Source organism: Megalobrama amblycephala, linkage group LG17 (genome assembly GCF_018812025.1).
Source record: "Megalobrama amblycephala isolate DHTTF-2021 linkage group LG17, ASM1881202v1, whole genome shotgun sequence".
NCBI lineage: Eukaryota > Metazoa > Chordata > Actinopteri > Cypriniformes > Xenocyprididae > Megalobrama > Megalobrama amblycephala.
The window spans coordinates 28,446,443-28,464,671 of NC_063060.1; the positions used below are offsets into that span (position 1 = coordinate 28,446,443).

General features: G+C 38.3%; 1 protein-coding gene across 4 annotated transcripts in view; it reads right to left on the bottom strand.

The window, feature by feature from the left end:
* The window catches only part of arhgap29b (Rho GTPase activating protein 29b), a 36,318-nt gene that overhangs the window by 13,206 nt on the left and 4,883 nt on the right, over window positions 1–18,229 (bottom strand). For 2 of the 4 annotated variants that reach the window (XM_048164400.1, XM_048164399.1), the window contains exons 3-5: window positions 6,862–7,005; window positions 2,616–2,712; window positions 1,699–1,771 (exon numbers count right to left, since the gene is read on the bottom strand). In XM_048164400.1, coding sequence (XP_048020357.1) covers window positions 1,699–1,771; window positions 2,616–2,712; window positions 6,862–7,005 — 314 coding nt within the window. Of the gene's footprint in view, window positions 1–1,698; window positions 1,772–2,615; window positions 2,713–3,092; window positions 3,113–3,327; window positions 5,103–6,861; window positions 7,006–18,229 lie in introns of those variants that run through there. The other 2 variants (XM_048164402.1, XM_048164401.1) reach the window with 2 other exon arrangements.

Sequence of the window (18,229 nt, forward strand, 5' to 3'; positions counted from 1 at the left end):
AGAGGCTAGCTAGCTAGCTTTAAATCATAAGATCCCACCCTTCCTTCAGAGTGCTCGCCAAAGCCACGCCTCCTCCAAAACACATGAACGCACACAGTCTGCAAAGCTAATTAAGGAGTTAAATTACTTCATGTCTCAAAGCACATCACTTTACAGTAATAATGAACGTAAGCAACTTAAAGAGCACTGACTTGTACAACCTGACTGCTGCAGATTCATTTCTGGGTAGATAATGTTGCCATAGAAACGCATTAATCTGAGTCCGAAGACGTGAACCGCTCCTAGTAGAACGTCGTGGGTTGCCATCTTGCAATTAATTAGTTATGATGTGAACACAGCATAAGCTTGTTGTTTTGGTTCAGGAGAAACTGTAAAGGTGGCTGCTGTTCATGACGTTCGGTGGCTGTCTATCTACAACTCTGCATAGCCTCATGATGACGTGATGTCTGCATGAGCAGGGTGCTTGGAGGCATGCATACACATACATTGACGGGCAGGTAGGACATCTTATTATTGCATTTGGACCGAATGCAACAACTGAATGAATGTTTTTTGTCCTGAGACTTCCACAGAATATATGTAAAAAAATATATTTAGAACCCTTTTATTATTGATTGCTACCCTACCTTTAAAAAGTATAGTTCACTAAAAAATAATGTCATTATTTACTCATGCTTTTTCTAAAAATATGTTGCTGTTTTTGTTTTTTTTTCCTGTGGAACACAAAAATCATTGATCTTTTGACATATAAGAGGTCATTGTACTATATATAAAAAAAAACTTCCTGGTTAGTTCAAAAACCATTTTTATTAAAACCAAGCTCAGAAAATGACTCATTTTGGTTTTTTGTCACACTATTACGTCATAGTGCGATGAAAGGCCGCATCTTCAAACGAAGATCAATGCCTACTTCTACATCATTGCCTTTTTAGCCACACCCACAGATTTGAAAATTATTTTAATAGGCAAAACTATTACCCAATCATAGCGGTGGCCGTTTACTTCCAAATCTTGAATGCGGCACGCCTATCAAAACGGAGTGTTCGAAAGAAAGGGTCAAAAACAGGATAGAAAATAGCTTATTACTTCTAAATTAGGACGTTTTTTAATGTAAAAATATTGATAACATTATAAGTGGACTTCAGAGAGCATTGTTTAAAAAAAAAAAAAAAAAAAAAAGTTAACGTCCCCTCTAAAATAGAAAACAGTGTAATAATTTTTCACAAAATTACTATTTTTTAATCAAATAAATGCAGCCTTGGTGAGAATAACAGACATTTTTCAAAAACATTAAAAACATTTAAAAATCTTATCAACCCTAAACTTTTGAATGGTAGTCTATTTCTGAAGCTATATGATAATGTTGTTTATAAATGGTCAATAATGGCTTAAATTTCAGTCTGCTTTTGACATAAAGCTATCGTATGGCTCCAAAAGACATAGAACACAGCACACAAGTCATAAGGACTAATTTTACAGTGCTTTATATTGGCAGACGTGGTCACTGTGAACTTTTGTTGTATGGAAAAGAACTGCTCAAGTGCAAAATTTTCCTTTTGTGTTCCACTGAAAAAATGACACATGGGTATGAACAACATGATGAGTAAATAATGGATTTTTGTGTGAACTATTTAAGGACCTTTGAAGGCTCAACTTGTGACCTGGGTTTTAAAAAAGGCAATAAAGGTGACAACTTACACAACTTCTTCTGGCTTGGGAGTACCCCAACCTGGAGCCACTGTCCACATCTCCCATAAGGAAGTCAGACACTCTGAGTGGAAAAGAAAGAAAAGTCAATGTTGAGACACTGCACATAATATAACTTGATCATACATAATACTGTTACAACATTATGATGTTACTTTTCACAAATAGAATAAATCATATAAATAAAGCAGTAATAAAGGGATAGTTCACCCAAAATTGAAAATTCTGTCATCATTTACTCACCCTCTTTTTATTCCAAAGCAGCATAACTTTCGTTTATTTTCGAAACACAAGTGAAGATATATTTAATATTCTCTGATCATTTTTCTCTAACCATCAAAAGCACATCAAATGTGGTAAACGGAAACTAAAACATGCTTGATGGGGGAGAACCAATGAGGTTTGTTCTCACGTGTCACGCAAGTACGGTTGAGTTTCAGTTGACCATATTTAATGTGACAGAATTAATTTAGATTTTCATTAATATATTAACATTGATCACTCTAGGTATGTGTGCTGATCAATGTTAATATGTTAATAAAAATCTAAATGAATTCTGTTCATCATATAATTCATGATTTTATGAAGTTTTTTTTTTTTTTTTTTAAAGAATTCAAGTTTTGGTTGCATGGACTTTCAATGAGGGACAGAAACCTCTCAGATTTGTTTTTCAAAGATGAAAGAAAGTCTTATGGGTTTAGAACCACATTAAGATGAGTAATTGTGACAGAATTTGGGTGAACTACCCTTTAAGTAACACTGCAAAAGTACATTCATCTGCGGTAAGACAATGACTACAGGATGTACAGCTGACGTGTGCTGTAAAATTGGGACATGGAAACTGAAAGTAAATCTATACAGATGGAAAGCATAATATACGTTTAATTACAGAAGAGTATTGTACTCACACATTGCCAAAGGTGAATGCCAAAGTGTCGATCGATGTGAATATCTCACCAAATATTGTGCCTTTGTTTTCTTTATTGACTTCCTTGACATTCACGCCTGTGGGAAGTGATAAACCACATGAGAAGAGCAGCCAAAAGGCACCAAAATTACAATTCATCAGGGGCATAGACCTAGATCTTACTGTGTTTATGACAATATGAATTAATCATAAGCTGGGAGCACCACCATAGCTATTGAGGAAGGATGAGCAGATCCAACACTTTCTGATAATTTACTGTATAATTCACTCATTTCACATGAGACTAATTTTATTCTTTAAAATCAGACTAATTTTGAACACCTTATTTAGAGTCTAATGCTGCTTTGTACTCAAGGCATGCTTCCCTAGAGTACAACACAAATGCTGAACAGTTTACATGTAAATAAATCAAAGGACACTTTTCTTCACTGTTTCAAGAAGATGATTGATGACCCACCACGTCCATGTTTTGAGCAGCTAGAAGAGAAATGGACATCGTATTGACATTGAATCTTACGTTTAAACCTCAGATTTGTGACAGACAGCAAGTAAAGTCTCAGAGAGGCAAAACAACTTGCATTTACCAAGAACTTCCTGTCTGCTAGCTGAGCCTTCCCTTTACAGGAAACACTGACAAAGCTTGAACTCTCAAAACATTCAGAGGACGTTCAAACAACTTTCGCCCAACTTACCAACTCCTTTAACTTGCACTTGCAGTCATATCCAAGTTCGATATTGTAAAGCACAGATTAACCGAAGGCAAAACTCCCCTAGCACTTCAGGAACTAACACCACAGCCTAGTTCACAATACAGCTCAACTTCCACTTTTTCCTGACATACAAGAAAAAGTGACGAGGCCATTAAAAAAAGCAACATATTCAGCTGTAGTTTCCAGTTCCGCATGGGCGCAGTTTTTAGTTGAATGCCACACAAAACACAGCGACTGTCAACAGAGATGGGAATCCCCAAACTCAACTGCCACAATGTGAGGAGAGGAGACGGCGCTGGAGAAGAGAGCGTGAGAGGTGTGTGTCTCCTGGTGCATGCCTCTCTGCTTCTGAATGCAGGCGGGCGGCTCAGTGGCCCCTGCAATGGAACGCTGACTTCTTCCTCAGGACATCCTGCAGTTCCACAACAATGCTTCCACTTCTGCCCCCTTCACAGCTCAAATACGTTTCGGGAATGGTTACATTCAGAAAGTAGCTCTCTCAAAGAAAAAAACCTTGAAAGCATTTTTTGCATCATTGGACTGACTTATTTAAAATTCTGTCAAAAAAACAGATTTAAAGAATCATTTTTCTTAAAAAAAGAACTAAGAATGATTATTGCCATACACTTGTGGTGTTCGAACACATGCAAGTATCACTTCATCAGGTGCAGTGCGTCAGAAGATGGGATAAAATACCTGAGATAACAGTGTCTTCTTCAGATCAGAAGCAAAGATAAAAATACAGCGAGTCAGATGCCACTGACTCGCTCTAGACATGGGTGGGGGAAGAAAGAATTTCAATAACTTGAGACACTTGACACTTTTATTGCTGCGCCCCTGAGAGATTCTTCAGCAAAACTATGCAGCGTTTTTTAAAAAAGAGAGAGGACCGCATGGACAGAGCGTGATTGAGGGGAAAAAAATGTGCATCTGATTTCCTGAAGTTCATAGCGTTCCATCGAGAGAAAGAAAACGGCTGACATGGATGTGGGGCGTTAAAATGCAAGCAAGCTGAAGTGTGAGTTGGACGCACGCACTGGAATGTTGCTCTAACATGTAACATGAAGCGGGTATCTGAGGTGATCAGCCTTTCTTCTCAACTTCCCCATTCAAAAAGAAAAAAAAAAAGTGCAGGCCTTAAGCATGTCAACAATCCACAGATTATCTTCCGCTGTTAAACTCTTCAGACTTCCTTTTAACAAGAGCCTGTCCTTGTATAGGACACATGGGAGCTCAGAGGTGTCACTGGCCCTCTAGTGGCAAAGGATGATACCCTAGAGGCCATTTGAATCAATGCTGACAAAAGTGAAAAAACACCGTTGGAAACAGCTAGGAATTATGTGGATAACGAATAAGAAACACATTCAGTATGTCAATATAGCACAGAAATCATCTGTTCCCTCTTCTGCAACCTGAATCTGGAATGCAAACTGCACTGATGTACACATGAACGTTCCTGTGCACTAGTCAGAAGAAGAATTATCCTGATTAGGAGTGGGTGGTATGACCAAAATCAATATCATGATATGAGTCTCTATTACAATGTAGTTATTTTTGAAATGTTTAATGTATTAATATTACATAACCATGCAGTAATGTCTGTTGATAATCTAGTGACTTTTTTTTTTTTTTTTTACATGAAACTGTCATTTGTTTTTGTATTTTTTGGAACTTGATGGATGCAAAACAAAAGATAAGATTATTCATAAAAAATGAATTATATGTCTGCCATTAGTACAAAAACAACTGCTTCACATTAAAGGTGCCCAATGCTTTTTCACAAGATGTAATATAAGTCTAAGGTGTCTCCTGAATGTGTCTGTGAAATTTCAGCTCAAAATACCCCATAGATTTTTTTAAATTAATTTTTTTAACTGCCTATTTTGGGGCATCATTAACAATGCACTGATTTACACTCGGCACCGCCCCTTTAAATCGCGTGCTCCCTGCCAAACGAGCTCTCGACTATATTACAGCGCATTTACAAAGTTCACACAGCTAATATAACCCTCAAATGGATCTTTACAAGATGTTCGTCATGCATGCTGTATGCATGCTTCGAATTATGTGAGTAAAGTATTTATTTGGATGTTAACGTTTTATTCTGAGTGAATTTGAGGCTGTTCTCCATGGCTAACGGCTAATGCTACGCTGTTGGAGAGATTTATAAAGAATGAAGTTGTGTTTATGAATTATACAGACTGCAAGTGTTTAAAAATGAAAATAGCGACAGCTCTTGTCTCCGTGAATACACTAAGAAACGATGGTAACTTTAACCACATTTAAAAAATATCATGCTATCATGGATTATGTCAGTTATTATTACTCCATCTGCCATTTTTCGCTGTTGTTCTTGCTTGCTTACCTAGTCTGATGCTTCATCTGTGCACAGATCCAGACGTTAATACTGGCTTGTGTAATCCCTTGAACATGGGCTGGCATTATGCAAATATTGGGGGCGTACATATTAATGAGCCCGACTGTCACGTAACAGTCGGTGTTATGTTGAGATTCGCCTGTTCTTCGGAGGTCGTTTAAACAAATGAGATTTATATAAGAAGGAGGAAACAATGGGGTTTGAGACTCACTGTATATCTTTTCCATGTACTGAACTCTTGTTATTTAACTATGCCGAGGTAAATTCAATTTTTGAATCTAGGGCACCTTTAAATAACATGAGTCAGAAACAAGAGTTGAAGGATTAGTTCACTTTCAAATTAAAATTACCCCACGCTTTACCCTCAAGCCATCCTAGGTGTATATGACTTTCTTCTTTCTGATGAACACAATCAGAGTTATATTAATAAATATCCTGACGCATCCAACCTTTATAATGGCAGTGAACAGGACCAACAAGTTTGAAGCTCAAGAAAGTGCATCCATCCATTATTAACGTACTCCACACAGCTCAGGGGGGTTAATAAAGGCCTTCTGAAGCGAAGCAATGTGTTTGTGTAATAAAAAGATCAATATTTAACAAGTTATACAGTAAAATATCTAGCTTCCATCAGACCGCCTTCCATATTCAACTTAGGAAGAAAGTGTAATGCCTATCGCAGTTCAGAACACTTACGCTACGTCCGCCAGAAAAAAGCATAACTGATGCAACGTCAGTTACACTTTTTTCTAAGTTGAATACGGAAGGCGGTCTGGCTGAAACTCCGAATGTGTTCATCAGAATGACATATACACCTAGGATGGCTTGAGGATGAGTAAAGCTTTTAAAGTGAACTAATCCTTTAAAACAGTGATTTATTACAAATAGTTTTTGCCACTTTAATTATTATTATAGAATTAATGCTTAACTCTTAATGTGGCTTAATGCATTAAGATATTGAAATAAGATATCTTTGAGGACCAAGTTCAGTATTTTAATAAAATGTACTATAGACATGCACACAAATGAACACAGAAAAACTGAGTGCGTACACAAACAATGGAACAGATCTATTTTTTTATAGATCAATTCTGAGTTGTTAATTCTTAAGTGAGGCGGAGCTGAATGAGGATGCTCACCTTTGACTTTGGCGATAACAGTGCCTGCAGCACCGAGAATTTCTGAAGAGTTCAGCGCCTGGTGTTTACCAATGACGACCTTCAGCACGCGTACAAGCTCCCCAATTCGCTCGTTGACCACGTGCTGCGAGCACTCTTGATTTTCTGTGGGTGACAAACAGATAGAGACCACAATCGCATCAGCTCAACTTCCTGTGTGTTTAGGGGATGCACAACTTTAAAACAATAAGGGTACAGCAGCAACGTCGAGAAATCTGAAATTCAGACAGTTAAAAATACCCTTGTGAACCTTCCCCAAGCATCCACATGATGAAGTGGCATGTGTGACATCCTAACAGCACGCTTATTCTCAGAAAGCTCAAATGGAGGCGTGTGATGGTGTAAGCCACTGTGGTTATAGACTGAGCAGATTGTGAGTCAGTGGCTTGAGATGCAGGCAATGCTCTGAGCATTTGAGAGATGGCAGACATCAAGATAAGAAAAGAACTCTGAGACAAACAGGACAACAGATATGCACACCAATCCAGACTTGTAATAACATTTTTTTTTAACTGAGAGTGAGGTACTTCATTAATGCTGACTGGACAGGATTACTGCTGTCATGGAAAAGTTGATCAGAGAGTTTTGACTTGATTCTCTCCAGTTTTTGAATATACATTACTGTTCAAAAGTTTGAGGTCAATAAGAACTACTTTGTAAAAGAAATTAATACTTTTATTTAGCAAGGATGCATTAAAGTGATCAAAAGTGACAGTAAAGACATATCTAATGTTAGAAAGGTTTTTATTTTAAATAAAAAAATATTTTGTCCAAAAATGACCAATCACAACAGACTCTGATCTGACCAATCAGAGCAGAACAGTAGTGTAAAATTAGACAAGAGACCAACCCGACCCGAGGCATTTATTTTCAAACCCAACCTGGTTCACACAGTTTTGTCGTGGCCATGACATATTAACTCGTGGGAACATGATAAGAAGTCGTGGCTACAAGATAATTTTTTCGAGCTAACGACATCCTTATAGTGTGGCCACGCAATGTAAAGTCATAGCCTCGAGATCCAATGTTGAGGGAACGACATATATTTCTCATAACCATGAGTTAAATGAGTAAACAACCTGCGTGAGCATAGCAACCTGGAATTATCAGAAATGGATAGGCCTAATTTCCTGCCGGTACTGAGACTCTAACCCACGACCTTCGGGTTACAAGTCCGACTCTATAACCATTAGACCACAATTGCCCATGAGGCTCGTTCACCCGAACAGGGACCTATTGTAAACCTGTTGGAGACCTCCATAATAAAATTAGGAATCTTCACAATAGCATAATAGGAAGACTTTAAAATCAATGTGAAACCCCTTTAAATGTGAATCCACGTCTGCAATGTGAATCCACTATTTGGAACTGACTGGGTGAAAAGTGGGCTTTTCATACAAGAATGAGCCAGACCGAATGTTGACTCAAGCAATGCTTATTTATCTTTTAATATATTATTTTTTTAATATTATAACCAGAGGTGTCAAGTAACGAAGTACAAATACTTTGTTACCGTACCCAAAATTTCTACTTAAAGGTCCCGTTCTTCGTGATCCCATGTTTCAAACTTTAGTTAGTGTGTAATGTTGTTGTTAGAGTATAAATAAAATCTGTAAAATTTTAAAGCTCAAAGTTCAATGCCAAGCGAGATATTTTATTTAACAGAAGTCGCCTACATCGAACGGCCAGTTTGGACTACATCCCTCTACTTCCTTCTTTAATGACGTCACTAAAACAGTTTTTTGACTAACCTCCGCCCACAGGAATACACAAGAGTTGCGTTTGTAGAGTGTGTTTGTCGCCATGTCGTCGAAACGCTGTTATTTTCATCCCGCAGTCCAATCACCGGGTCTGATTCCGGCTCAAATTGATATTGTAAACATGTCTTTAATTTTACCCTAACACTGAGCGCGTGCATCTCCACGTTATGGTAAGAGGCGTGACCTTTCCGGGCAAGATGCGCTAAACTGCTGTCGAATCACAACACAGGAACCGCTGGCACAATCAGAACTCGTTACGTATTTCTGAAGGAGGGACTTCATAGAACAAGGAAGTCTTCATCCCGTTTTTATGACAGTGGAAACAGCGGTATACAGATAAGTAAATTATGTGAAAAATACTGTGTTTTTTTACACGCGAAACATGAACACATGTTATACTGCACACTATAAACACAATCAAAGCTTCAAAAAACACGAAAAACGGGACCTTTAAGTATCTATACTTTATAGGAGTAACTATTTTTTAGCCGACGTTTTACTTCTACCCCTTACATTTTCACGCAATTATCTGTACTTTCTACTACTTACATTTTAAAAATAGCCTCCTACTTCATTTCGGCTTGTTTTCATTCCCGGCTTGACATCATCAAAAAAAAAAAAAAAAAACTATCCAGATAAATAGCGCCATCCAGATAGAGTGAATTGGATTGTGGTTGGATGAGAAGTATAAACATATACCATTCTGACACCCTATTGGTTTGTACGCAATCCATCGCACCTGCACATGACACAAATTACGTCACACTCCAGCAAGGAGGACATAGTCAGTGTTGGGGTCGTTACTCAAAAAAGATTATTTCTTAAAAGTTATTATTTCTCCACCTCCACTACAGGCTCATTTATCAAACGGGAGCTTTCTCTTCGTGCTCCGCAAATTAAGCTATAGTAGGTTGTTTGGTAGAGAGACATTTGAATAAATTAGCGTTTGCGATTGACAATGTTGTGATAAGTAGGCTATACTAACTTTGTAACTCGTTACCCCCAACACTGGACATAGCAGACATATGAAGCCAAGTACAAAGATGTCCGTGGCAGAGACTCAAGAAGAGCGAAATGTCCCAATCAACCTCCACCAGTGAGGAGGTTGGTAGAAAGAGGTAGCCTAGTGCATCCCAAATTTTTCAACATTAACATTTTAATATAACATTATAGTCATTATGGCCTTTAGGAAAATGTTTTTTTGAGGAGGTGGGGTAGTGCACAATAGGCCCCTGTGGCGTGGCCTAAGCTTTTGTCCTTAATGGCATTTTTTCCTTACATTACTTTTACTGTTATTCTTTAAAGTAGTTTTCAAACCAGTACTTTTACACTTTTACTTGAGTAAAAAGCTTAAGTTGATACTTCTACAACTTCCACAGAAGACTTTTTAAACCCTAGTATCTATACTTCTACCTGAGTAATGGCTGCGTATGTTTTGATGTTTGTAATGTTATAATCACTGGTGTCAAAAGTACATAGTTAGGACACTAAGCAACTGTCAATTGTCAAGTAAATATGGTCAATTTTGATTTCACATTGACTTGAAAGGCCACCAAGTTTGCTTTAAATAAATTACAAAACATTCACAAACAATTTTTGCTTTTTGCAATCTGAATTAATTGTCTGGCATCCAAACAAACAACTAACCTTCAAATAACCCCCCAAAAAGTGAGATACTGATATTAAATATTATCAAATATTATCAAGTTTCAAAATATTATTGTGCATGTTTTTCAAACTTTAAATATTTAGACTCGCTGTGAATAGACATTACGGTTAGAAATGTGTGTTCACATCATGTGAACCCATAAACGAACCCACCTTGTTTACATTAGGATAAAGTGGACTGTCATTTGGATGTGTGCAGCAGATGACTTCATAACTAACTGAATGTTGCAAAGGATTCGTGAAGTTTTGATAGCAGGAGCATCTGTTTTTTATCCTTTCTGTGCAGATGTACATCATGCCACAGCGATGAGAGAAGTTTTATGAGTGCACAGTTACAACGTGGAAGGTATGTGCGTGTTTAGCGGAACAGAGAGGATCACTTCTCCCACTGTAAAAAATAAAATAAATAAATAATAGGAAGCTCAAATGTTCTGACAGTTAAGTGTCTTCAATTTATCATTCTGTATTTGCCACCCTAAATTCCCCTCAGTGTGAAAACACATGAAAAACACACACATGAATAAAGATGTCAGGGGAAAAAAGTCACGGCCCTCAACGTGGCGCCAAAATGATAAGTAATGGGTTGTTTATTGCCTCATCACCTCTGCTGTGAATCTCTATTATCACTCCTCTTCCTCCAACTCAGTTCCACGAATGCAAGTGTATGCAATGACTGCCTGGTCCACTGCTTTAAGACCAACATGTCAGTCACTTCTGTTTACATCAATCATTATATAATGATTTATATGCATGAGGAGAGGCATTGGATGCAATGAGTCTTTGTTGTGGGCGGGACTACCCAGTGCAATGCTGCAGAAATTGAAACCAAGTGACCAACAAAATGACCATGTGCATGTCTTCAAACCGTCAGGATTAGGAGATTCCAGAGTGGTAAGAGGAGAGGAGGCTCTAGCCCCAGGGATACTCGGGAGTGTCCTCTCTCCTCTCTGACTTTGAAGTGTCCCTCAGACAAAAGTGCTCCATCAGGAACCCCCACCCCAGCTAAAGGTCCTCCCCTCTCTGCCCTCCTAATTACTGGTGAGGGGTCAAGTCCCAAGCAGCAGGTCACAGAAGGAAAAGCCTTTTCTGATTAAGCGGTCTGTGCACAGCACATTTTTAATGACGATGCTAGTGCAGTCCCATCTAAAAAGCAGTGCTGTTGGTCTCTAAAGATGTTTGATTTTAAAGTGTGGCTAGACACGCAGGACAGGCCGGTCTGAATGACAGGGAGTGATCCACCCCCCAAAAGACTGATGGAATGTTGCGTCCGCCCAATGGGGGCCCAGCACACAGGGGACTATGTCATGTGTCAGAGCTGATTGGGGTCCCAGGACGTCTTCATGCCAGCATAGCAATCGGTGCTCTCCAAACCCGCTCTCACTCTGTTATGAATAATGCATCATCTGGGCCCCCAAACTCTTCAGTGCTGTCAAAACAATGGGATTTTAAAAAGTATGCATGAAAACTGCTCAGGGGGAACTGAGGGGCTTTGTTTCGTTGGGGATACCGCCAGAGAGGAACACATGCATTGTTTGGGACGAGCCCCCCGCTGACGGCCCTCAGTCCAGTGTCTATTTCCCTCGGAGAGCTCCAGCAGCGAGTCGCCGTCCCTCCCACGCTCTGCCTGCGTGCTGGCCCAGCCACGCTTCACGCTCAGTCTCTTCATGTTTCACTTGTGCTCTTCGCCTGCCCCTCAGTCTCTGATCAGAGCCGTTTAACATAATCTCACCCAACTGCCAACAAGCCTCGCACCGCAGTGTGAGAATACGGAGGCCGCGAACGGCCCATATCCCACGGCTCATCGGCAAGAAAGTCAACAAGTCAAGTTTTCTCATGAACACACACATTAGGGATTGATCTCATAGCTTACAGGTATGACATGTTTTTTAGCAACTCAGCAAGTTTAACTGATGGATGTCTTAAAAATGGTTGTTTACAAAAGCTTAAAAACGTTGTGAACATGTCCAAAGTTCACAGGGACAAAATGCAACAGGATGTTACTGAATGACTGGTCTGAAGGTCCATTAAATTAATGATTCTGATCCAACATGTATTAACTACTGAACTGATACAAGCAACAAATTAACCACACACCTTTCTGTTATTAAAAATATAAATATATCTACATATGTAACCCCCAAATTATTATAGAATAAACATGAATAGAAATATAATATTGTAGTTCATTTTTTGTATTTTTTTTTATAATATTAAATGTATACTTAAGTAATTATTTTTATAATAACTAAAATAATATTTTAATGCAACCCACTGAAATAATATTTATGAGCAAATTTGTGACTTCAAATCATTAAAACTATTGAATAGTATAAGCAACTAATTACTCACACATTTTTCTGTGATTAATTGCACCTAAGTTCACTCGAAAATTTAATTTCTGTCATTAATTACTCACCCTCATGTCATTCCACATCCATAAGATATTTTTGGGTGAACTAACCCTTTAACACACTGATTTAGTAATTTAAATAATATTTATTTAATGGTATTGTTAAACAGTCCACACATCAAATGCAGAAATTAACTTAAAGCAATGTTAATTTTTTTAAATTCTACCATTAACTATAACCAAACTAAAAACATTTAGTGCTAGTCAATTAAACATCAGTTTTAGGGCTGCTACAGTCAGAAACTACACGTCACTTTTTTTCCTGAGAAAACAGGTTGTGTTTTTTTTGTCCCAGCATATGTTCCAAATGTTTCCTAGAAAATTAGCCGCTTGACACAATGTCATCACACACTTCAAAGCATTTACGCACAGCTGCTGGCATTTCCTCTGTTGCTAACAACAGGTAATCAATAGGCACGTCTCGACCTGCCTAAGTTGCGCTTTGCCCAAAGAGACAGACAAGCTTAGTGACGCTCTGTTGTAACTCATCTGTGAGAAAGCGGCGCTGGGTTTGTCGTTGTGCCTGTCGGCCTTCCTCACATGGTCCCACTTCTCTTTTACGGGAACAGAAAGAGCATTCTTTGAAGTGCAGGAAATTAGCAAAGACTGGAGTGCCCCATTAGCACATAAGGGGAAATAAACACACCTAAACAGACAAGTCACACTTTTCATGTTCAAACTCAGTTCAGTTACATATTTCAGCCAGCCAAACCAAAATAACCTCTATCAAGAGGCCTACATTTGACATGAACCCAAAAAAACACACTTTACATCCAGCACTAATGATGGCTCTGTACTTTGCTAGGATTTCATGGGCCAACTGGCACATCCCCATGACCAATCTGCTGAACTGCGGCTGTAAATCCACACCCCAGGAAATGCTACCCAACCACAGGCCCACACAAAAACATCCCTCACCTTTAGTGGGAAAGTTACTGCCCAACAAATCTCTCTTCTCCACTTCACAAGCGCAGCGAGCCATTATATCGCCTACCACAGGGGCTTCGTCAATGGTGCCACCCGCAACACTCTGCGAAGCAATCTCGTAACACGAGGGTGGGGTGTCTTTTTTTCACTTTTTCAATTTGAAGGGTTTTGTCCATATCCCCAGATTACCACCACAACAATATGCCAAAGGGGCCTCCATACCAAGACCTCCAACAGGCTGGTGCATTCACGCAAACAATTTGTCGACCAGGCCCAGCTAAAAGAAAATACTCTTTTATGCCTGAACCCCTCATTTGTTTTACATCTATCAGACTGCAGGTGTAAGGGTGAGTGCAGGTGTCTGAGGAACTTGGAAATAAAAGTAGGGAATGATAAAAACCAAATGAATCCAGCATATGACTGGCTGTTTAAATTTAAAACTAGGGTACTGCAGAGTTTTTGAAATCCGTTTGTCCATGCAGAACAAACTCATACAACCTTAAAACAAAAATTATTAGGAGAAGTGCTCTCTCGTTGTGAGTATTTACGACCTGCCTGGACCCAATGTAAGATCAACCAATCAGAGAGGTTCCCAAAAAAAGTTTTTTTGATTAGATAAAATTAAATGGAGAATATCTGTATTTTTCCAATGCCCACCAGGCCTGTGGTCTCGGGGAAACCCATTCATTACAGTCTAGAGAGACCTGCTCAATGTACCAGTGATAGTACTCCCCCGTTTATATGTGGTTGTCATTCCCAAATCTTTGCAGTGTGTACGTGGCCAAAGCATACAATCTTTGCGAGCCATAATAAGAGCTTTACGACTGGAGCAAAATAACTCTGTTGGAAAACTATTTTTTAACCAAGACTAAGAAAAGAGAAAAACCTGAGCTAATTTTAAACTAAAGATCATTTTGCTTGGTTCTGCGTGGACTTAGATCCTTCCAAGTTCCCACGCTTAAGGGTTGAGAGAGTCTCATAAAGTTGAACCTTTTCATTATGGACTGCAGCTTTTTAAGCTATTCACAATTGTCAGAAAGCAAATCGGGTAGCTTCCCAAATAAATACACAAAAATAATAGAGGGATAAAAATGGGGATAATCTCAGATGCCTAACTAGATATTTTATAAACCTAGATTTAGGGCTGCATGGCAATAGCCTACACTTCACCTAATAGTCTTTAAGTGGCACATGGACTTCACTTAAAGGGATAGTTCACCCAAAAATGAAAATTTGATGTTTATCTGCTTACCCCCAGAGCATCCAAGATGTAGGTGACATTTTTTCTTCAGTAGAACACAAATGATGATTTTTAACTACAACCGCTGTCGTCTGTCAGTCAAATAATTGCAGTAGATGGGAACTTCATCTATAAGAGTAAATAAAGCTTGCTTAGACAAATCCAAATTAAACCCTGCGGCTCGTGACGACACATTGATGTCCTAAGACACGAAACGATCGGTTTGTGTGAGAAACCGAACAGTATTTATATCATTTTTTACCTCTAAAACACCACTATGTCCAACTCCGTTCATGACTCCTTTAGTGATGTCTGATCGCGCTCTGACAATGGAAGTGATGTCTCGCGCATATACTTCAATGAGTGTCAGACATCGCTGCCGCTGTCAGAGCGCGATCAGACATCACTAAAGGAGTCATGAACGGAGTTGGACATAGTGGTGTATTAGAGGTAAAAATGATATAAATACTGTTCAGTTTCTCACACAAACCGATCGTTTCGTGTCTTAGGACATCAATGTGTCGTCACGAGCCGCAGGGTTTAATTTGGATTTGTCTAAGCAAGGTTTATTTACTCTTATAGATGAAGTTCCCATCTACTGCAATTATTTGACTGACAGACGGCAGCGGTTGGAGTTAAAAATCATCATTTGTATTCTACTGAAGAAACAAAGTCACCTACATCTTGGATGCGCTGGGGGTAAGCAGATAAACATCAAATTTTCATTTTTGGGTGAACTATCCCTTTAACCAACTATGATAGCTTGATATGATAGCACAGGAAATCAATACAAAACAATATTGATTACAATTGTATTGATAAGAGTAAACTGAACAATACTTACTATTAATATGACTTCTAGCAATGGTTTTGGTAAGTGCTTTGTAATTTGTCTTCACATTAGATATTTTATGAGAAGCAATTCGCTTGCAAATGAGACAAACAACAGACGCAGATAGCTCCGCAAATGCAAATTCGTACCATCAGACCGCAAAGAACGATACTTGTCTTTTTATTCTTTTAGCCATTTTCATCTTTCACATTGTTTTATTTCTGAAAACTGGTAAAACATTAAGAAGATTCTCTCAAAAGCTAAAATAAAGTGAAATAGTGAAATTCCTAATATTAATTCCAAATTTTACTTTGTATTGTAGCACAGAGTTTGCATGGAGCGCATTTATTCACCAACCATGATGGTCAAGAACCATGTTTGGATTTTTTACAGTTCATCAAAGAGAACATTTGCTCGCATGATTTACTAGCAGCGAATCGCATAAGCAGCCTCCTGAAGGTACACAGACTGGCTGTATGACACTTATATTCAAGCAGAATTTCACAACTCCAACATACATGTTCGTCTGTGTTGTCAGATCATCAGCACTTTATTGCAGTGCAGAGAGAGCATGGTTGCCAGAATGAGAAGATTAAGTAAAATACTGGGCAGAAAATGTATCATTTTTAGGGATGCATGATATATCGGCCACCATATCGGTATCGGCTGATATATGTTCATTTTTAATATTATCGATAGCGGCCCAGTAAGAAAATCTGTCCGATATATTAAAGCCGATAAATAATGGATTATTTCCTTCAGCTGAGACACTTCAGATGCGCACTGTTCACTATAATGACTTTGAAATGCATGATATGATTGGAGTCACTTCAAAAAAGAAAATACAGTTTAGTACAGCAGTTTAAATGCAGCAGTGCAAATCTGTCATATCGGCTACATAAAGTTATAATGATATAATATAACATAGTTATAATTGTGTGCTTGGGACATGGCTTATAAAGGTGCTCTAGAACCCCTTTTCAAAAGATGTAATATAAGTCTAAGGTGTCCCCTGAACGTGTCTGTGAAGATTCAGCTCAAAAGATTTTTTTTAAATAAATTTTTTAACTGCCTATTTTGAGTCATTATTACATATGCACTGATTAAGCGTGCGACCCCTTTAAATCTCCCGCTCCCCCGCCCCCGCGAGCTCTCAACTGCCTTAAACAGCAAACACAAAGTTCACACAGCTAATATAACCCTCAAAATGGATCTTTACAAAGTGTTCATCATGCATACATCGATTCCGGTGAGTATAGTTATTTGGATGTTTGCATTTAATTCTGAATAAGTTTAAGGCTGTGCTCCATGGCTAACGGCTAATGCTACACTGTTGGAGAGATTTATAAAGAATGAAGATGTGTTTATGAATTATACAGACTGCAAGTGTTTAAAAATGAAAATAGCGACAGCTCTCTTGTCTCCATGAATACAGTTATAAACGATGGTAACTTTAACCACATTTAACAGTACATTAGCAACATGCTAACGAAACATTTAGAAAGACAATTTACAAATATCACTAAAAATATCATGTTATCATGGATCATGTCAGTTATTATTGCTCCATCTGCCATTTTTCGCTATTGTCCTTGCTTGCTTACCTAGTCTGATGATTCAGCTGTGCACATCCAGACGTTTTGCCCTTGTCTAATGGCTTGAACATGGGCTGGCATACATTTTAATGATACATATTAATGATCCCGACAGTTACGTAACAGTCGGTGTTGTGTTGAGATTCGCCTGTTTTCCAGAGGTCTTTTAAACAAATGAGATTTATATAAGAATGTCATTTCCATGTACTGAACTCTTGTTATTTAACAATGCCAAGATAAATTAAATTTTTCATTCGATGGCATCTTTAATGGTGAGACTTGTTTTTGTAATCAGGCTCTCAAAAATTAAATTTAAAAAAAAATTGCATTTAGATTTATCGGCCAATATATCGGCTTTCAAATATAAAGGATTATCGGCTGTCGGCCAAAATTTTCATATCGTTGCATCCCTAAACATTTTAAGAGAAAAGCCCCGATTTTTTATTCTCTTGACATCTGGCAACTCTGTGCATTTATAAAAAAGACAAAACACCAATTGTTGTTATCTGAACTACACTAAATCAGTCTACAATTGTATGATTTGTATTATCTTTTGAACTGTACATTTCTGACATATGGACATTACTTTGACACAGCCACCTCTGATAACAGATTTGTAAAGTAGAAACATGCATTTTCTGTGAAGCTGCTTTGAAACTATATGTATTGTGAAAAGTGCTATACAAATAAATGTGAACTGGATTAAACTTCCTGGCTGTTATCACAGCATTTTTCAAACTCAGAGCACTTAAGAGAAACTCTTCAAAAGAGAACAGCACATTCTTTCAGCTACCCACATGATGAGCGTCGACAGGCCACAATACACTCCATTCGCTCCGAACGTGCTTCTCTAAAATCACAGAGGGAATCATTTGATATTTAGCCCTTCCAGTAAAA